We start from the raw sequence: 22,419 nt of genomic DNA on the forward strand, positions 1-22,419 counted from the left end.
TACTCTACTTTTTATTTGGATTTAATTTTATTCCTTATACTTATATCAATAGGTTGGTTGTTAGCCTAGAGTTCAAATTTTTCTACAATTCTCTATCAAAATATTGTAAACATACCTATCTTAACTAATTTTTCATATGTCTATGTAGATTAATTAAGATAGGTTCACTAAGCTTATACCTTAATCTTGGTTGCACATGGTATTTAGGTATATTTCTATCCTAAATACTAATCAAATCACCTATGCTTTTAAGTGAAGTGAAAACATGCTATTAGGGGTGAGCAAAATTGAATTGAACCGAGTAACCCAATCGAATTGAATTGAGTTCGGTTAGTTCAGTTTTTTGGTTAATTTGGTTTTGTTAATTCAGTTAATAAAAGTATTTAAGTTCCGTTTCGGTTAAAGAAATTGCTAACAGAACTAACCGAATTAACAGAACCCAAAAAGGGTATTTTGGAAATTTTTTCTAAAAAATTCCTAAACCTAAATACCCAATTCTTTTGGCCCTTGGTTTCTGCCTACTGTCGGTCACTTTCTTGTTTCTGCTTCTATCGACTGTCGGTCACTGCCGTTCGCCCATCCCTTAACTTCCATCTCCACTCTCACGGTCTCACCCTTTCTGATTTCTGCTTCTACCGATTACCGATCACTGCTATCCACTAACTTTCAATCTTCCATCTCCACTCTCATCGTCACACGGTCTCACCTTTTTTTATTTCTGCTTCTGCCGACTATCGATCTATCACTGTCGTCCCCTGACTTTCAGTCTTCCATCTCCACTCTCATCGTCTCACGGTCTCACCTTTTCTGGTTTATACTTTTGTCGATTGCCGGTCACTGCCATCTCCACTCTCACGATCTCACCCTTTCTGGGTTTCTACTTCTGCCGTTGTCGGTCACTGACTCATTGCCATTCTTGCTTCACCTTTTCGAGCCTTCCCACATCAAGTTATCGGTAAGTTTTTTTGGGTTTCTACAAATACTGTTCATTTAATTTAAGCTAGCTATGGGCCTCAATTATCTTCTACTTCCGGTTTTAAAAGCCACTTGTATTGGAAAAAAAATTAATAATTAATCACTAAAAAATTATAGACTAAAAAAAAATTACAGTGCATTAATAATTAGTACGTACTCTAGATAATAATAATTAATCACTTTAGCTCTATCACTTAGATTTCTTTTTTTCGTATACTTTTTTTAATTGGACAAGGTTGTGACATTCATTTATTTAAAATTTTTGTGACATTCATAAGAAACGAGAGGGGTGCTGCTGGAGCATATATTGGTTCTTACTTCTGAAATGAGTGCTTCTGGTGCTAATGTTAGTAATGTCTATTTTTGCTAGTATGTATTTTTGTTAGTAATGTCTTGTGTCATCTCAATGGTTGAAGTTGATAGACAATTTCTTTTGGAATGTTATATTAATTTAATCTAAGCTACTTCATTTTATGCATAGTTTGCTAACACCTTTACATTACTTATTTTGTTGCAGGCATATGTGGAAAAGTTTCAGAAGAATTAAAAGAAACATGGGAACCTTTTCATTTCTGTATTCAGTTTCCTGTAGCTTCTAGGAATGCCAACCTTTTCATTTATGTTTGTGTTTTATTCCTTAGAAGTTAATATATAGATTTTTTTTATTTTTGTATTAGAAGTTAATATACGATGCTGGCACTTGCTTGTCATATATGGGTGTTTTGTGCTAGTTGTGAATTGTGATGTTTCTAAATCTAGTGTCTAATAGTGATTGTTGCTCTCTAGGCATCCTGTTTTTATCTATGGTTTTATATGCCTGAGTTAGATGCTTAGACATTTTTGAAACTTAGCATGTTATTTTCTTGGCATTTAGCATTGATATGTTTGTCAATGTAGAGCATAGATATCTTTGAGCATAGAAAATTTTGAAACAGTTGGGCTGTTTTATGCCATGAGATTTCCTGCCATTGCTTCTATGCATGTGAAAGATAATTGTTAATATACATTTTGTGTATGGATTTTGTAGTAACAGGACTCTTGGTGAAGGATATCTCTGCTGAATTGGAGCCCCTGTCATTTTTTAAGTTCGGTTTATTAAGTTATGGATCCTTTGCAATTGTACATCAAATTATTTATTACGTTCGGTTTTTGTATACAAACAAAAAAAATTATTAAATTTGGTTTTCGGTAACCGAACCGAACTAACCGAATTAGTTCGATTTCGGTTAGTTCGGTTATTTATTTACTTTGGTTTGGTTTCGGTTAGTTTTATATAAGAGTTTGATTAATTCAGTTATTAGATATCCAATAACCGAATTAACTGATTGCACAGCCCTACATGCTATTCAAATCCTTGATTTATTCTAAATTTCCTTTGTCAAGTTGCATTTATAAACCCAACTCAATCTAATTGTTGATCAAACAATTAAAAGCAATAAACATTGATTTGAAATAAACAACACAATACCCATTAATATTGAGTAAAAAGAAATTAAAGTATCCAAACTACAAGTAGAGATTAACCACAATCCTAGGAATAGAAATTTAGTTCAACATATTTAATACAAAACCTAATATTTCCAAAAAATTGTTCTTTTCTACAGTAAGTAAGAGAGAGAGAGAGAGAGAGAGAGATGGAACTTGTGTGAGAAAGGTAAGTTGATGTGGATGAGCTTCGAAGAAAATCCTTCACTTTTCTTCTTCTTTTTCCTTTTTTGTGTAAACCAAATCCCTAACTTTTTCTTTCTTTCCTCAAAAGCTACTCCAAATCTTCCCTTTCTTTTTTCCCTAAAAAAAAAGTTTCTTTTATAACTTTTAAAAGTGACCTTCTGATCAGAACGTCCACATTGCTTAGCTTGGTGCTGTAGCGCCAAGCTCACTGCCTAAGGCAATGTTGCTTGGCTGGACAACCTTGTAGCGCTAAGATCTTGGTGTTGCAACGTTAGAGGTTCTGTTTGGTGAGGGGTTCTAGTTGACTGGGACAACGTTGTAGCGCTGGGCTTGCCGTTTTCATGCTTTGTTCCTTCAAGCTGCCTAGTGCAGAGCTACTGCGGTCAGGCTATTTTTAACGCGATTTTGACCATGCTTGGATTAGAACTTGGTGAAATGATAAACATGAAAGTTATAGCTCTTCCTTTTAGCTTTCTAATGTCTAAAAATCACGTTGATTGGGCTTCTGTAGCTTGAGGTATGTTTAAAATACCACTGCATATTCGGTGAAGTCTGTACTTGGCTAACTTGTGCAATTTCTTGTCACTTGACCTTTTCTTTTTTAATGACCTTAAAAACATAGGAGCTAAATCAGTCATAGCTAAAAATAGGCATTTTTACCATACAAATGAACTAAAGTAACTTGAAGTAAACTAGCTCAATAATGAGTTAACTAATTAGAAAAAAAACTAAGAAAACTATTTAAAACTTTGTCTAAACTCAAAGACGTGGTCATTTTATCACTCAAAATATAGTAAGATAACTCTATATAATAGAGTTATCAATCTCCATTTAAAAACTCCTAAACCACATCAAACTCTTATCACTAATATCTCCATTTTATTCATATCTTTTTAAACAAACGTTTGAAAAATTGATAGTACTTACTAGTCATATATTTATTTTATGATAATTTTTTTTGTATTTTGTTTACTTTTTTAAGAGAAATGCAATCATGGTCACTATTTTTTTAATAAAATATTATCATTTTGATCCTAATCTTCAAATTATATCAATTTTATCTCAATATAATTTTATTTCAATCTTTTTAGTCAATTTTCTCATTATTATATAGTTTTATTGCAATCTTTTTAATTAATTTTTCTTATTTAAAATTAATGAAATTGATACCAACTTATGTGGCATTTCTCATTTTTTTTTTTAATTTGATGGAATAGGGATGTCAACAGGTAAAGTATCTGCTAATTTTGAGATACCTGAACCCAAACCCGATTAAGTTGTAGAGTACCCGAACCCGATAACTATCTGGATATTTTTTAAATTTACTACCCTAACTCGAACCCTAATACATACCACTACCCAATAATTACTCGAATCCATTTAAAAACTCGAAAAAAATTTTATTTAACTCTTCATGGGTACCCATTACCCCAACCCGAATCCAAACCCATATCAATATATAATTAAATTATATTTTATAATTCACATCCATATTCAATATCATTCACTAATAATTAAATTTATAAAAGCAAACAAACAATAATTATATTCTAATCTCACAACCTCTCGTTAAATATATATATTATAAGTTTATGTAAATAAAGATATATATATGTATAATTAATAATTTTATAAATAATAATATCTGCAACGTTAACACAAAATAGAAAGTAAATATGTTTATATTAAAAATATATATAATANACATATATATAATATATATTTATATATATATATATGAAATAAGATCTTACGTAAGAAATGTATATATATTATAAGTAATAATTTTATAAGTTATAATTTTTGTAAAATACAAAATAGAAAGTAAATATGTTTATCTTAAGAATATATATTATAGTAATTATATTTCTCGTAATATAATAAGATATTCATATTATTTAAACATAACTAATAATCTAATAATTTTTTAATTTAAATATATTAAGGACATCAGATTAATAATTTGACAAACAATCATATATCATTAATATATCTATCAATTTTTTTTGAAAAACATATCTATCAATTTCTATCAAAATGAATTATTCATAAATTGGTAAAAATACGGAATATTTCTCATCCTTACACAAGTTAAAATCCAAACACTGTCAAAATTTTACATATTTAATTTAATTATGTATTATATATTATATAAATATTAATAAAATACTATATAAATGGGTATAAGGTTTGGGACAAGTACTTGTAAACCCAGGTATTAACATAATCGAGTTTGGGTAGTAAGTACTCAAGGGCTAGTATTTGAATCCTACCCGAACTTAATACTGGTAGTAAAATTATTACCCAAACTTGTCTTAAACCCGATTATAAGATATTGTAACCCTATATAATTAGATTGAATATCCGTGACATCCTGTAACAAGGTACCAATTGACATCCCTAGATGGAAGGATTAAAATGGAACAAGATAATAAATTTAGGATAAACTAGCCTTAAACCCCTAAGTTTTAATAGAAATTCTAAATAAGGTTCATTAGTTTTAAAAATAAACACTTCACCCCAAAAGTATAAACATCGTTAACAAATGTTATGAAAAGATTAAAATTTTTTTTTATTAATTTAAAAAATTATTTATTATATTTTTTAAAAACAATAAAAAAAAGAGCACTGACTAGTGCTCCCCAAGAGAGGGGAGCACCGACGAGGGGAACACTGATCGATGCTCCTTTTTTTTTAATTAAAAATTTAATAAAAATTATATAATAATAATTTTTAAAATTAATAAAAGGTAAAATTGTTATTTTAACATCATCACATCATCAAATTAATAGAACTATTAATAGTTGACTAACGCTTAAGTTTATGTGTTTCAAAGATTTTTTTTTAATAAAATGTATATTTTGAAAACTAATAGATTTGGTTAAAATTTCGATTAAAACTTAAAAGACGAAGCAATTTTACCTTAAAATTTAGGATACAATTGAAACAATTTTGAAAGTTTAAGATGTAAATGATCTTTTAGCAAAAGTAAGTGCTGCGAGTGCAGTTTTGCATTCTCTACTTAAACGGCTTTGCAATTTAGAATTTCCAAATTAAAGAAAATGACTTTGAAAAGAAAATCCACCACCAACAGCGATAGCGAAGAAGACGAAACCTTTTATTTCCGTTACTCCTCCGCCGCGGCTCCACCGTCCTCATCTTCCTCAAAACCCTCAAACCCCAACCAAACTATCTCCAAATGTACCGGCGGCGGTGGCGGATCCAGCGGTCTAGCCCCATCAAAATCAACCCTTTACGTCTCCAACATCGACTACTCCCTTACAAACTCCGACCTCCATACACTCTTCTCCACCTTCGAGAAAATCGCCCGCGTCACCGTCCTCAAAGACCGCGTCACCCGAATTTCCAAGGGAGTCGCCTTCATCCAGTTTGTTTCCCGCGACGATGCGCTATCGGCGGAGCGTGTCATGCACGGAAAAGTGCTCAATGGCAGAACCCTAAGCACTTCCATCGCCGTCGATAACGGACGAGCCCCGGAGTTTATTAGGAAGAGGGTTTATAAGGATAAGTCGAGATGTTATGAATGTGGGGTTAGTGGGCATTTGTCATATGAATGTCCGAAGAATCAGCTGGGGCCAAGAGAGAGGCCGGTGTCAAAGAAGGGGCGGAGAGGTTGTGGCGGTGGAGAGAGGAGGGAGGATAATGGGGATTGGTCCGATGAGGAATTGGATGGTGGAGTCGGGTTTGAGGAGGAGAATTGGGCGTCGGTAGTGGATGGGTCGGCGGAGGAGAGGTTGAGGAAAGCGGAGATGGTGGAAGAAAAGAAGAAGAAGGTGGCAAGAAAAGCTAGTTATTTTAGTGATGAGAGTGATGAGGAAGAGTGATTTTATGGTAGCAATGGAGAATCGGCGCTGCTTTTTGAGGGTCAAATTTAATCTGGAATCATTTGAATTTGAGGTATATTATATTTTTGTTGGTTCTGTTTTTATATGTGAAGATTTTGATCTTGAATTTGATGGTAATAATAATTGCACATATGCATTATTGTATCTCTGGTGGGATATTTCTATGTGTAAGTTTTTTTGTGATGAATGATGGGGAATGGTGATTTACTGAGGGAAATGAAGTTGCTTTGTAGGTCTGATGTGAGATAATTCTAGTTTAAGATATGCTATCGAATTATTGCTTAGAAGTATGATTTGAGCTTGAATCTGATGGTAATAATGGTGGTGATTTGTGCATTGTTGTATCTCTTTTGTGATATTTGATGCATAGATAACAAATTGGTTATGAACTAGGAGAAAATGGTTGATTTTGTGGCATCCTTCTTAGTCTTCTTTATTTATTTTGTTTTTTGGGGTTAGTCTTATTTATGTCTGTTTATGCTTGAAAGATGTTGAAAGTAGAAGTGGTTTTGATTCGTGTCTAGTTAATAATTGATGGTATGGTTATCTCAGCTTTGTTTGGTACGGGTCGTGTTTGTTTGAACTTTATTTTATTTATTAACAGTTTTGGTTCTTTAATTGTGTTGGTAGCTCATGTAGAACTAGCTTGAGGTTGAAGCTCTGTTGGTTGGAATTAAACATTTATACTGATATTTAGATGGGATATCAAGAACTAGAGATAGAAGTTGTTATGTGCACTCTATTTTTGCTTTATCATTTGAGCATGAGTGATAAATTCTCCTCTCTGATGATGATCTCAAGGAGGACTTTAGAGCAATTTAACCAGAATGCATGTATGAACCAAATGCATTCCTATCAATGGGAATGGGTGATTCATGTTTAAAGCAAGGTGCATTTCTGTTTTTGGCCTGCAACTTGAAAACTACCATGGTGCTTTTCCTTTCTGCACCATGCACCATTTGGTGTATCCTTCAATAGTGTGGTACTATAAAAAGTTAATTTTGCTCTTGAGACTATGATGTGGATGTCTATGGAGTTTATTCTTTTAATGTATGAGCTTGGTATGCATTTTTGTGTTTACATGGTGTGCCTTATTCTTTTACTTCAGCTGACATTTTGTTTAAATGTTGGAAATGTGGTTTGGGATTTGTAAAACTAATTCATTTTTCTGTTTTGCTCACCAGTTCCTTTTTATAGAGTCAGGATTTACACTGAAAATGATGTCACTTCAATGGTCCAACACTCAGGAGAGCTTTCACAAACGGACCGAGTAGTGTACCAGCATCTTCATTAACAAGCCGTATACCAGCATCTTCATTAACAATCCTGAGTTTAGCTTTGAGTATTTCAGTCTAAGAAATGATGTACAATAGCCTGATAAGTTGATTCGTGTATGTTTAGGTTTTGCCTTCCAGTTTATTCATGCTTGTTAAGCACAAAGGCACCTGCTGGTTGCTTTTTCTTGTTCATGTGCCTGGTGTAAAATGTAGGCAATGAGGGGAAAGCTAGTTCAATAGGCCCTTTCCTTTATTCTCTTTAAGCCTTTATGATACCGTTAAATTAACACTTAAGACTGAATGGTACTTATAATTTATGAAAGCTTGTTTCCTTGGGGTTCTACTCAGCTTCAATATCAATTCTCCTCTTCATATCCTCCATAACCAAATCTATTAATTTATTATCCTTTATAAGCTGTTAAAAGTTTATACATATAAAATAAAATTACAGAATGAAACCTTCACCGGCTGTAAGTAATAAAACAAATAACAGGGTTGCAAAGAAGGATAAAAGCTTCATAACTTGGAATTGCTGAAGACATACAAACTTCGGCTGGATGGCAATTTTGCCTTTTATTAGAAGAATTTTGATGGTATGGCTTGGATATTTTTGCCTGCTCGTGCTTTAAGGGTAAAATTAAACAGGGATGGCAAAGTTTATGTGGTTTCTGTAACTGAGACTTGCATCGGGGGTGAAGATGAGCAATTGAGTTCTAAATTAAGTAGCAAAATGTGACATGGCATCACATGGAAAAAGAACCCCTAAGAACCACCCTTCTTCATGGCATCCAACCACCATCAAGCTGTACTGTACATGTTATGTTGAGCCTGACTGTTGTGCAGTCTGCAAGAAACTCAAAAACAAGGTAACAGTGCTCGATGTATGATTGTATAAAAACTTTATAAAAGGTTTACAGACAGCAAGGAAACACCAACTCACCAGCATCTCATGGTCTCCCATAATCTCATCTATCAATTCAGCTACTGGTTTATCAGAACTATTGGGAACAAGAGCAGCAAATACAGCTGGCTCTAATCCAGCATATATCCAAGTGAATAATGCCTTTCATGTCCGTCGCAGAAAGGATAACTATTAGAGCTAGCACCACAATCATTCAACCAACAAGAAAGTCCCTATACTTTACGGTGTTAGGAAAAGGAGAGCGGCAAATCGAAAACCGGATGGAGGGAGAACATTGCCTCAACTTCAGCAGCTTGAAAATGCACATGTTCTTTTTCCAAAATGGATTCTAACAATTTATAACTCTTGATAAGTTTATTTGAAAATTTTAGAATGGTTGATTCCAATTAGAGGTCAAGTTGTTTCAACTGCAACTTTAAGCTAAAGAAGTTTTAGATACCTGTTTCTGGAAAAGCGTCAATGAACATCATCATCTCCTCCCCACTAAGACCAGAGAAGAAACAGATCCGTGGCAGTGACCTCGCAATCTGCAGAATGCAATATAGTAACTAAATTTAAACATGAATAGCTAGAACTTAACCGGACAAAAATGAACCTCTAATGTGCTAACCATTTCATCCAGAAACAAATTAAGTACTACTATCTTTCCTTCCAATAGATAAAGCATTTAACAGCATTATAGTCTCAGGTAATCCGAACAAAATTAATCTGTTAAAAGAACATGGAATCTGCTGCTTCTGAGAACAAACAACAAACTAAAAAAGCATAATAATAATAATGCATAGAGTAACTCCTAAAGTACTATAATACAAGTTGAACAAAGAAATCAGCTATAAGATTGCAAGATGAAGTAGATTATTGAAAAATTTCAAAGAGAAAACAAAAAAGGATTTATTGTGAAGAACAAGTTGCTTTCTATTCAAAGATGACAAAACCACTCAATTTCCTTGAGATAGCTAACCATTCTGACCAAATAGCATAAGCTGATACGCTGGGGCTAAACTAACATTATATCTACTAACATTTCCTTCACTGGCAAGCCCATTGACCAAATACCATAGTGACAGATTTTTAGTAATTTGTAATATATATAAACATATTTGAATATACAAAGCAACCGATAAATAACATACATAAATTATTTAAAATAAGGTTTTAAAATTTTAAATAGTTCTCCCATTATTTTCAACAAGATGATAACTCTTTATATCACATTGAGAGATTACTAGGATTCTCTTAGTGGGTTAAGATCCCATCCACCTAGTCATGGCCTTGAGTGTGCTTAACAAATCATGATAGGTAGATTAGGTAGGTAGCTAAGCTTACTTATTGTATCTCTATACAACTCCTAGATCAACTAGGTGACAACACATTACCTAAACATATCATATATGTTTTGCCTAACCTTTGCTTTTAGTTTCCATAATAATCAAGTTTCTAAGCATCTGGATTTTATAAAACTAGTTGAGTAAGACTCAACAATAGCTCAAGCATACTCGTGTAAAAGTGTAACCTTGAGTGTGCTCAACAAATCTCTAATTGAAAGAGCAGTCAGGTTATCTTGCTATATGATGGAAGGCAACTTAATCATATTCGGCATGTGACTCAATATTTACTGAGGGATTTCTTTATTTGTTTTTATTAAGGTCTCATCCTGACGTGTATAACATTTATTAATTGCATAAAATAAATCTGTCACATACAAACTACTTTGGATGATTATGGATTTTAACTATATTAATTTTCTTGAGCTATCAAAGGAAACTAGCTTAGTCAAACCTAAGGGATTGCATATAAAAATCTTCAAAATCTGCATGTAATCTCCTTATTCTCTTTGACGCCTCGGATCTCCATTGTCAATTTTCTTCAAAATTCAATTCCTAATCTATCCTAATTCTAATTACATTTGAATGTAGAAACCTTGAGTTACATTTGAAGAGAGTAAGATAAAAAAGAATTTTACAAACTGAGATAAAGAAATAAGGTAAGACACTCAAGGCCTATTTGAAAAATACCAAGAATATACATTCAACTATAATACAATCATATTGAGCCTCAGTCCATAATTATCCGCATACATCCATTAATATAAATATATATAATTTAAAACGTGTCTCATTCAAATTGATAATTATTTGAGGTATTTGAGATCAACAATTTTCAACATTTAACTTCGCCAATTTCAAATTTTCAGGTAACCATTTAATTCTATATATGAAAATTTCTTTCATATATGGTAAGTATTACTAATCAAAATTAGTAATTTATCCATTCCTAATCTTATTAGGATTAGAATTAAATTTTATTACAAATTAAAATTTTTTAATTTATTGTCCTAAACACTTTAGGTAACTCTTTTACTAATTCAATTTAATTAAAGATCACATGTCTTTTATTACCTAATCTTTATTGGGTAATTTAGATCAAATCTAAGACAAGAAAATCTTTAATTTAATCTTAGTATCTTATTCAAACTTCCTTCCTTAATTAAAGGAAATTTATTCATGCCTTCATTTATTTTTTACTTTCATAATTCTAGGAATCAAATTCCTTAATTTTTTAGTGTCAACAAATAATTTCAGATATCCTTAATTTAAAGAATCAAATTCCTTACTTCATAACATTTGAATTTACTATCTTTATGAAACTATTTTCATAATTATCAAATCCGTGTTTGAATATTATTAACTCCCATAACTTCAAGAATCAAATTTCATGATTTATGGGCATCATAAATTAAATCCTGACATCCTATATTAAGAAATCAAAGTCCTTAATTTAAATATGTCCAAGTTATCTTTTATGGAACCTTGCCATAAGTACTCTAATAGCGAATTTGTAATTTAAATTGCACTAATTAAGGATGCAATTTAGGCAAGTATTCAAAATCTATGAGGCCTTAAATTTAGGAATATTAATTGCAAAATCTTTTTCTGGTTAGCCAACATATGGAACTATTCCATATCAAATTTGCATGATTTTTGGATGCAAATTGATTAGTCAAATCACCCCAAAACCGTGACTTTTTGCTGCTGCTAGCAGTAATGGTGTAGTTATAGTTCTATGCTTTAAAATGACTCCAAATCAGGGAATATAATCGTTAATTTTTTTTTTATGGTTAGCTAACATACGGAGCCTTTGCATATTAATTTTTCATAATTTTTGGATGCAAATAAACTACCCAAAAAATTCAAAAACCGTGACCTAGGTCTACTTGACACAGTCATGTTTTCAACTGCTTAGGTGGTATTGGCAATTGCAAAATCCTAGGTATCAAATCCCTTGATTTTTGAACTTCAAATTTGGCAATATTTGAACTCTTTCAAAATTTAAAATTTCATCAAATAAGTGCAACTAATTGCTCAAATTTAGGCTTATTTTAAGTTGCCAAAATTTGTCAAAATCATGACTTGAAACAACTGCTAACAGCAATGGTTTCAGCCATGATTTGTGGCTATTGCACCACTATTCACCTTTGGTCGGCAATCCCTCTTGGAACGATTTCAAAGTACATTGCTTCCATGATTTTTTCAAAATTTTTCAAAGTCATTAGATGCCTTCTTAATACTGAAAACCAAACCACAACAATTGCTTGACAGAATCGAATTTTGCCCCTTAAATTGCACCAAAACATCATAAACTTGAATATGATTTTGTGAATTTAATTTATGCATCTTATGCACTTCTTAATCTAGCCAAATCAAGACACTAAAACTCATATTAGTATATCTAAAATTAAGATTTAAAATTCCCTAATTAAATCTGTCCAAAAAATTAAAACAACTCCAAAACAGATTTTAAAAATTTTAAATCCTTACCAGCTTAAATCCAAACACCTCATATCAAAAACATTGAATCAACAACAATATATAATGAGACATCGTTTATATTAAAACGACCCAAGGGAGGCTTTGATACCACCATTGGAATGGCATTAAAATCAAATATAATAATTATCATATGCAGCAGAAAATAAAAATTTAAACGTACTATGCAATGCCACCACCTATGGATCACTTTGGTTGTTTAAATACAAATAAGATTTAAGAGGAGTAATCAAAAAATATTACCTAGCCTAGTGATGTCGTAATCACAATGGCAAATCCTCTTGATTGAGAGAAAATACAATACTATTCTTGTTTCTACTCAAGCTGATGTACACTACAAAAGGATGAAGAACCCAAGTCACCCAAGCGTTTGGTCTCTAACGATATCCATACAATTGCATTTTAACCTTCAGCAAGGTAGGACCTTTTAAGTACTCTATGTGCTAGTAGAGTGGCCAATAATTTTCCTTTTCTTCACACACACTACAAGCCGCACCACTCTAGAGAATCTTCACACACACTACAAGCCGCACCACTCTAGAGAAATTCATCATAAGAATTTTCTCTCAAAAACAAAAGGCAGCTCGAGATTTTTAGTTTTGACAACTAGGTTTTCATAGTCGTATGTGAGAAGTAATTAAAGATGATATTTATACCTAGGTTAAACAACTTCCATAATTGCAACCAAGAGCCCAATATTATAACCCATTATAATATTGGCCCAACACTTAATTAAACCTTTTTAATTTTGCCATTGAAAATTTAAATTAAATTAATTTTCTTTTGTCATGTTTGCAATTAAGGTTCTAATATTATAACTATTTGTAATATTAACCTTACACTTAATTAAACTATTTTAATTAAGTCCTTAGAAGTTTAAACCTAAAGTATGATTTAAGTCCAATTTAAATCATCGCACTCACAATTTAATTCATAATAAAACTTTTGTGTGTGACCCATTAGGTTCTTAACAAGTTGGTAATGGAATTAAATTGTAATATTAATCGATTAATTCATTTCCATAGACGAAGATTGACATCTAGCAATGCATCATGGTCAACTAATTGTTAGGAGAATCAAAAGATTCTTTGACAACCTTTCATTGTATAGTCTATCAGTATAATTCATTCCCTCATCATGTATTTCGAAGATGATAAGGGCAGGATACAATGTCTACTTTTATTAACCTCCATATTCGTTCCTATAGTTAGATCATTAGCTTTATAAAGATTTATGAAACTCTTATCATAATCTTCAAGTCATCTTGGCCAAAGACTTCAATAAGATAATGTCAACCAAGAACTAATAAGATATGTCCTTTTAAATCACTTGGGGTAATGATTCTTATCTATACCACTCATTTGCCTTCACATCTTTCATATTATACCCAACATCATCCTGTTTTGGCATCATTGGTTAGGCACCTGTAGGTCGAGCTGTCAATATGGGATGGCCCGACCCAGCCCAGCCCAGCCCAAGCCCTTGTGGGCTAAGAAAATATCGGTCGGGCAGGGCTAGCCCATTTTTTATATGGGCCATAAAAACCTCAACCCAGCTCACCCCATGCTCCCATGAGCTAGGTTGGGTCAGCCCATTTTTTATTTTTTTTTAAAAAATCATTTTTATAATTTTATAATAAAATTATTTTATGATTTAATTTATAAATTAAAATTATTAATTTGATAAGTATAGGTTAAACACATTAAAATATATAAAATAAACAATATTATTGGTAATTAAATTATTAATCTTATATAATTAAATATATAAATTTATTAAATTAATTAAAATTATTTATTTTTTGGCCGACAGGGCTGGCCCGCCCCAACCCACTGATTTGGTGGGCTGGCCCATTTAGGCCCAGTTCAAATATGGGCCTAAATTTTTAGGCCCACCCACCTTATTTTTGATAACAAATGGACCGGCCCAATGGGCCAGGCTAATTTTGATAGGTATACCTGTAAGGATGAAATCAAAGCATAACACTTCACACATAAAACAATTTAGTGTCTCAAGTCTAAGAAGTATTTACACAAATGACACATAAGAAGTATTGCATAGACACTTCTATGAAATACCAAGTGCACTTTCATAGTAGGTCATGTTCAATGAACTTGCTCTCTTAGGCAAGCACCTACATTCTAATTTCAAGCATCTCTATACTTCAACCTATGAGATCGGTTGCTTACTTCTAAAGTAAGAAATATAGAATGTACCAATCTCTAGGCATCATTGATGTCTAGTCTTAATGATACATTGGCCAAGAACATTTAGAGATTATACTTTGATGCATAGGAATCTCATAACTGCAACTCATTATAGTTCATTTACAAAGCTTATTAATCTTATAGACTTCATCCAATTCGACTTATAATCCATTATAATTAATGCCTTATTGATGAAGAAAAATCTCTAATCATTCAACATGAATGATATTATTGCATGATTGCATTCAAGCATTAACTAATCCCAATTGGCTAAAGGGCTTATCCCAACAACATATGCAGAAAACAAGTATAGGAAAGGTTTGGACAACCCTGAAATGATAAGATGTGTGATAACTCTATGATATAGAGTTATTTAAGCTTAATTTTAATAGTAATTTAGCTTAATTTTTGTAGTAATGCATAGAAATTAGTATGTTTTATTTAATTATTTTAAATTAGTTAATTTAGGTGAGTCAATCTAATCATAGTTAATTTTATACTTAATTTGGTGTTAATATGGTTAAGATAGGTTGTTATTGATTTAGTTGTGCTTTTGTAGATATTTGATGAAAGAAGAATTTTAGTAAAAGAAGAAAAGTAATTTCAAGGTGCAGACCTCTAATGCACATGTTTCGGTATTTTAACCATAACTTTTTCTACAGAGCTCCAAATGAACCGATTTTTAAACCATTAGAAAGATAAGAGAAAAAGATACAACCTTTTTGTTTCTTAGTTTGCCCAGTTAAACATGAAAAATGGTCAAAAATCTTATCGAAGTTGACATACTGTAATAGTCCTAGAGCAATTATGATTTTTGTTAATTAATTGGGCAAAGCTGCGACCCACATAGTCTAAAAAGGAAATCCCAGCTGAAATTGACTTTTTCCTTCACCCAACTTGGTCTAACTTCAAAACTCTATAAAAATAACTTTTCGGAGGATTTAAAAAAAAAAAAGAGAAGGAGACACCAGATTAACAGCTAAGATTCACGCCACAAAATCGTTGAAAAAAAAGTCTCATTGAAGCTAAAAAAAATTGAAGGATTCAAGAAGATTTGGAGATCAAGAGTTTCACTCTTGGAGTTCCTTTAATTTTGTTTTTCTTGGTTTAAGTTTCAATGTTTAAACTTATTTTGATGATAATGTGTGACTTGATAAGGAATTAAATTGTTAATGTAATATTATAATTAAACTCAATATGTAGTCTGATTTATTTATCTCTCTTTTGCTTATGTTTTACGAATTTAAGTCGTTTATTTTATTCTGTTCGTAATGCTTCAATTGCCCGATTACTAATTAGATTGAATTGGAACCTTGGTTAAACCTTGACGAAGGAGATTTAGGTAGACGTTGAATAGAATAGCGTATGATCAAATACACTTAGTTGATTAGGTGATTTAATTTGCATATAGGGTAAACATACACCTATAAGCCATACGTAGCTAAAATTAGAGCACAAACTTAATGAATCTTTCTTCAATTTAATTTGCATAGACATATAGTAAATTAATTGAGAGAGGTATTTTTATAAGAAACTCGACAGAGACTTGTAAATAATTTAGGACTCTAGGTTAGCAATTTAATCCATTAAACTGAGTTAAGAGAGAGAGAAAGAGACAATATTCAGATGAAGTATCGAGGGATATCATAATATTAGGTCTGGTAATCACCAAAAGTAATTTTGTTGATATATTAGTTTTAATTATTAGTTTATTAGTTTCAAATCTTTCTTTTTAATTTTAATTGTTTAGATAAAATTAAGATGTGTTAATTTTAGTAGTTAAAAATAAAGATTAATTAAATTCTTTGTGAGATCGACACTCTACTCATCTCTATGTTATCTTTGCGATTCGTGCACTTGCATGGGTAGAAAATTGAACAACAATGTGCATAAAACTCTAAACATGAGACTAAGGTATCGAGACAAGTAAGGTAGGCCTCGAGACTTCGTAGGAAATTTGCTCATTTACACTTTTGGTGTCTGAAAGTGATATGTTTTGGATTAGTTTTTAAGATACAAGCTCAACAAGATGCTGAAGCTCACCAATAAGTGAGTTTAAGGTTAAATACGTGCATTTTAATGGGTGGGACCCAATGCATCATGGATTTGTATAGGAAAACATGCATGGTTTCAAGTAAATGAGCATGGATTTAAAATTTATTCTTGGATAGAGCTTGTTCCTCTCTTTATCCCTCACTAAGTAATTGTACTCACATTTTTAACTTTTTTGTTTTGTAATCCGAGCGTAGCTGAGTCATAGATGCATAAGGGATCCATATGCTTATTTTGGTAGGTTCAATGACTAAGACATTTGATAGTACTCCCATACCTTAAAGTCACTTCCCTGGTAGTCAGTCTTTTAGTTATGCTATTTGATTAGCCATTGGACCTTGTATCTATAATATATGTGGGTTATGGGACATAAATATAATGTCCAATGTATGTTCATGTAGCCATGTGTTGGTAGATGATAGATAAGTTTATATATGCCATGTATGAGTACGTAGTGGATGTTTACAATACAAGGTTATGCCTTATATAAATGATGTAAATTCTAAGTACAAATGAAATGACTTGATTGCCTACTGATTGAGTGCCTTTGGAAGGACCTTGTTTGATGAATTTGTTTAAAGCTTGCGTGAGCTTGGTGGGTTCCCCCCATTGGGTAGTTACACCGATCACTGCCTGAGATAGGGTTGTGATAGATTGATTCTTTTTTCCTTTCTTTGCCTCAAAAGTTGAAAAAGGAGATACATATTGAAGCAACTTGAACTTGAGAGTACTTCTATGTTTGAAAATTGATCCTCATTTGGCTATAATTTGCGATATATGGCAAACTACATTGGACCAACTGGAAATGATGATTTCATACAGTTTTTGATTTTGCTTAAAATTGGTTTATGGAAAATAAGTAAGGGATTATGAACATGTTCTAAAATTATTGTCCAACAATGATGCTGGATTATCATTTATCTTGTGAAATATTGTGCATGCTCATAGTATTGATCAGGATTAAAATCAGTATATGTTTTTTTCAGGAATATTTTCTTTTTTTCGGTACAATTTTTGTAAGGGTTGTATTTTTTCTATTACTTTTGATGAAACTTCAACTAAAAATTAATGGCATAAATTTGAAAAAAGATCAAATTATACAATTAGTCCCTATACTCTAGTAAATTACTAGATTGGTTCTTATACAATAATTTATGAAAATTGAGTTCTATATTTTTGAAAATTAACAATGTCAACCAATAATTAATTGTGTTAAAAATTTTTGCTATTTATGCTGACATGGTATTTTCTTACTGATGTGACATTGAATATGATAGTGTTATTATGATGATGTAGTATTTTTTATCTATTTCACAACACTTTTTTCACTATTTTAAATTATTGAGTATAGAAATTCAATTCTTATTGCACAACACTTTTTCCTTAAATCTTACAAATCTATTTGTATTTTTTATCATGTTTGAAACCATTAACTTACATTAGATAATTCTATATGCATTTATAAAATTCATGTAAGTGCTTGATCACATCATTTTAGTACTATTATTGCATCATTTTGTGAAAATGCCATATCATCATTGTCATTTCATTACATTTAATGTCATATTAATAAGAAAATGCCACATCAACATAATTAAATGCCATATCAGTATAGATAACAAAAAATTTTTAACATATTGGACTGACATTGCTAATCTTAGACACTAGAAAGACTCAATTTTTACAAATTATTATACAAGAACTAAATCCCCACTTTGATAGAGTACATCGACTATTTGTATAATTTGACCTTAAAAAAACTCTAAACTATTTAAGAAAATTCAAATAAATTCTTATGTTTTTATTACCTTTAATCAAACTCTTGTATTTTTATTTTAAATGAAATAAGTTTTTATGACTAATAATTAACTAATTATTATTAATCAGAGATGTCACATTGTATTGACGTGACATATTAACATGTCATAATGAATGATAACATAATATATTGATATGACATGATAATATAATTATATAATATTATCACCCTTCACGTTGGTGTTAGATATAAAAATAACAAGTAATATTTTAAGTAATAATAATTAGTCAATCATTAATCATTTTTTTAAAAGTAGTCCATCATTAATCTTAAAAATCTATTTGATTCAAAATAAAAGTATAGAGACTTAATTAAATGTAATAAAAGAATAAAGATTTATTTAAATTTTTTAAAATAATTCAAAATTTTTTTAAGACATTATGCCAAATATAACTAATTAAAATATTCCAAGTGAAACATAATTAATAGAGTTCACAATTACTAGAATAATATTTTAGTAAAATAATTTGTAAATAATAATAATTTTATTAAAATAATATATTCACATGTGAATTGGACCTCAAATAAAAGGTAATAAATTTTTAAAAAAATTATAAGAGCAAATTTGGAAATATTATTGAAAAAAATTGATAGTACTTAGTAATCATATATTTATTTTATATCTTAAGTAAAATGCAGTCGTGGTCACTATTTTTGGTTTACAAAATACTATCATTTTAACCCTAATCTTCAAATTATATCTATTTGATCTCAACTTTATTATTATATAGTTTTATTTCTATCTTTTTAGTCAAATTTCTCATTTAAGATTAATGAAATTGATACAACTTCGAGTGACATTTCTCAATTGTTTAATTTAATGGAAAGATTAAAGTAGCATAAGATAATAAAATTGATAGTCAAATTTTAACCATTTTGAAAGTTTAAAATTGAAATGAAATTTTAGAAAAATAATAAATGCTGCTGTTATCAAATTAGATCAATATAAGCAGGACAAACAGCTCAACATATGGCAGCCCAAATAAGTTAAGCAGTCCAGACAAGCCACAGCAATTTAAAAAAGACTAGGTAGTTTAGACAGATCAAACACCAAGCTCAACTTAAGTAGTAAACTTTTAAATTTCATTATATATATATATATATATATATCTAGATTAGAGTAAATTNGATACAAACAACCAACGACTCAACTTAAGTTAAGTTAAACTTTTAAATTTACTATTATATATATATATATATATATATCTAGATTTAGAGTAAATTAAAATTTCAAATTAAATTATCTTGTCTTTATCCTGTGTATATATTCCCTTTTGAATTCGAGTTATTCCTCGTTTACAACACACATTCAAGAAATAATAAGTCATACCAATGACGCAGAAAAGAAAATCCACCACCAACAGCGATAGCGAAGAAGACGAAACCTTTTATTTCCGCTATTCCTCTGTCGCCGCCCCACCGTCTTCATCCTCCTCAAACCCCAACCAAATTACCTCCAAATCCACCGGCGGCGGTGGCGGGTCCAGCGGTCTAGCCCCATCAAAATCAACCCTTTACGTCTCCAACCTTGACTACTCCCTCACAAACTCCGACCTCCATACTCTCTTTTCCACTTTCGGAAAAATCGCCCGCGTCTCCGTCCTCAAAGACCGCGTCACCCGAAAACCCAAGGGAGTCGCTTTCATCCAGTTTGTTTCCCGCGATGGCGCGCTATCGGCGGAGCGTGTAATGCACGGCAAAGTGCTCAACGGTAGAACCCTCAGTGCTTCGATCGCCATCGATAACGGACGAGCCCCGGAGTTTATTAGGAAAAGGGTTTATAAGGATAAGTCGAGGTGTTATGAATGTGGGGTTACTGGGCATTTGTCATATGAATGCCCGAAGAATCAGTTGGGGCCAAGAGAAAGGCCGGTGCCAAAGAAGGGGCGGAGAGGTTGCGGCGGTGGAGAGAGGAGGGAGGATAACGGAGATTGGGCCGATGAGGAATCGGATGGTGGAGACGGGTTTGAGGAGGAGAATTGGGCGTCGGTAGTGGATGGGGCGGCGGAGGAGAGGTTGAGGAAAGCGGAGATGGTGGAAGAAAAGAAGAAGAAGGTGACAAGAAAAGTTAGTTATTTTAGTGATGAGAGTGATGAGGAAGAGTGATTTTATGGTAGCGATGGAGAATCGGCGTTGATTTTTGAGGGTCAAATTTAATCTGGAATCATTTGAATTTGAGGTATATTATATTTTTGTTGGTTCTGTTTTTATATGTGAAGATTTTGATCTTGAATTTGATGGTAATAATAATTGCACATATGCATTATTGTATCTCTAGTGGGATATTTCTATGTGTAAGGGAAATGAAGTTGCTTTGTTGGTCTGATGTGATATAATTCTAGTTTAAGGTGTGCAATCCAATTGTTGTTTAAAAGTATGATTTGGGCTTGAATCTGATGGTAATAATGGTGGTGAATTGTGCATTGTTGTATCACTAGTGATATTTGATGCATAGATAACAAATTGGTTACGAACTAGGAGAAAATGGTTGATTTTGTGGCATCCTTCTTAGTCTTCTTTATTTATTTATTTATTTATTTTTGGGTTAGCCTTATTTATGTCTGTTTATGCTTGAAAGATGTTGAAAATAGAAGTGGCTTTGATTCTTGTCTAGTTAATAATTGATGGTATGGTTATCTCAGCTTTGTTTGTTAAGCAACGTGTTTGTTTGAACTTTATTTTATTTATAAATAGTTTTGGTTCTTTAATTGTGGTGGTAGCTCATGTTGAACTAACTTGAGGTTGAAGTTCTGTTGGTAAGAATTAAACATGTATACTGATATTTAGATGGGTATCGAGAACTAGAGGTAGAAGTTGTTACGTACACTCTATTTTTGCTTTGTCATTTGAGCATGAGTGATAAATTCTCCTCTCTGATGATGATCTCAAGGAGGACTTTAGAGCAATTGACATCTGATATCATTATAGTGAATGCCTTACACATATCTACAAGCAATTTAACCAGAATGCATGTATGAACCAAATGCATTCCTATCAATGGGAATAGGTGATTCATGTATAAAGCGAGATGCATTTCTGTTTTTGGCACCTGCAACTTGAAAACCACCCTGGTGCTTTTCCTTCCTGCGCTATGCACCATTTGGTGTATCCTTCACTAGTGTGGAACTATAAAAAGTTTATTTTGCTCTTAAGACTATGATGTGGATGTCTATGGTGTTTATTCTTTTAACGTATGAAGCTTGGTTTGCATTTTAGTGTTTACATGGTGTGCCACCCTCTTTTACTTCAGCTGACATTTTGTTTCAATGTTGGAAATGTGGTTTGGGATTTGTAAAACTAATTTATTTTTCTCTTTTGCTCACCAGCTCCTTTTTATAGAGTCAGGATTTACACTGAAAATGATGTCACTTGAATGGTCCAACACTCAGGAGGGCTTTTGCAAACAGACCGAGTAGTATACTAACATCTTCATTAACAAGCAGGAGTTTAGCGTTTAGTATTTCAGTCTAAGAAATGATGTACAATAGCTTGATAAGTTGATTCGTGTATGTTTAGGTTTTGCCTAGCAGTTTATTCATGCTTGTTAGGCACAAAGGCACCTGCTGGTTGCTTTTTCTTGTTCATGTACCTGGTGTAAAATGTAGGCAATGAGGGGAAGGCTAGTTCAATAGGCCCTTTCCTTCTTTAAGCCTTTATGATACTGTTAAATTAACACTTAGACTGAATGGTACTTATAATTTATGAAAGCTTGTTTCCTTGGGGTTTTATTCAGCTTCAATATCAAACCTCCTCTTGATATCCTCCATAACCAAATCTATAAATTTATTATCTTTTATAAACCG

The 22,419-nt window shown here is 31.9% G+C and overlaps 2 protein-coding genes across 2 annotated transcripts; both read left to right on the forward strand.

Annotated features, from left to right (window-relative positions):
- LOC18586496 (U11/U12 small nuclear ribonucleoprotein 31 kDa protein) lies at positions 5,685-8,132 on the forward strand. Its single transcript, XM_007009936.2, has 2 exons — positions 5,685-6,564; positions 7,697-8,132. The coding sequence occupies exon 1, from the start codon at positions 5,709-5,711 to the stop codon at positions 6,489-6,491; it is 783 nt and encodes a 260-aa protein (XP_007009998.2). The 5' UTR covers positions 5,685-5,708; the 3' UTR covers positions 6,492-6,564; positions 7,697-8,132.
- LOC18586498 (U11/U12 small nuclear ribonucleoprotein 31 kDa protein) lies at positions 19,856-22,371 on the forward strand. The gene is made up of 2 exons (XM_007009938.2): positions 19,856-20,795; positions 21,943-22,371. The coding sequence occupies exon 1, from the start codon at positions 19,949-19,951 to the stop codon at positions 20,720-20,722; it is 774 nt and encodes a 257-aa protein (XP_007010000.1). The 5' UTR covers positions 19,856-19,948; the 3' UTR covers positions 20,723-20,795; positions 21,943-22,371.

Source organism: Theobroma cacao, chromosome 10, assembly GCF_000208745.1.
Source record: "Theobroma cacao cultivar B97-61/B2 chromosome 10, Criollo_cocoa_genome_V2, whole genome shotgun sequence".
Taxonomy (NCBI): domain Eukaryota; kingdom Viridiplantae; phylum Streptophyta; class Magnoliopsida; order Malvales; family Malvaceae; genus Theobroma; species Theobroma cacao.

What these genes read in the sequence shown, in the direction of transcription:
- LOC18586496 (XM_007009936.2), top strand. Translation starts at nt 5,709, where the DNA reads ATGACTTTGAAAAGAAAATCCACCACCAACAGCGATAGCGAAGAAGAC.
- LOC18586498 (XM_007009938.2), top strand. Translation starts at nt 19,949, where the DNA reads ATGACGCAGAAAAGAAAATCCACCACCAACAGCGATAGCGAAGAAGAC.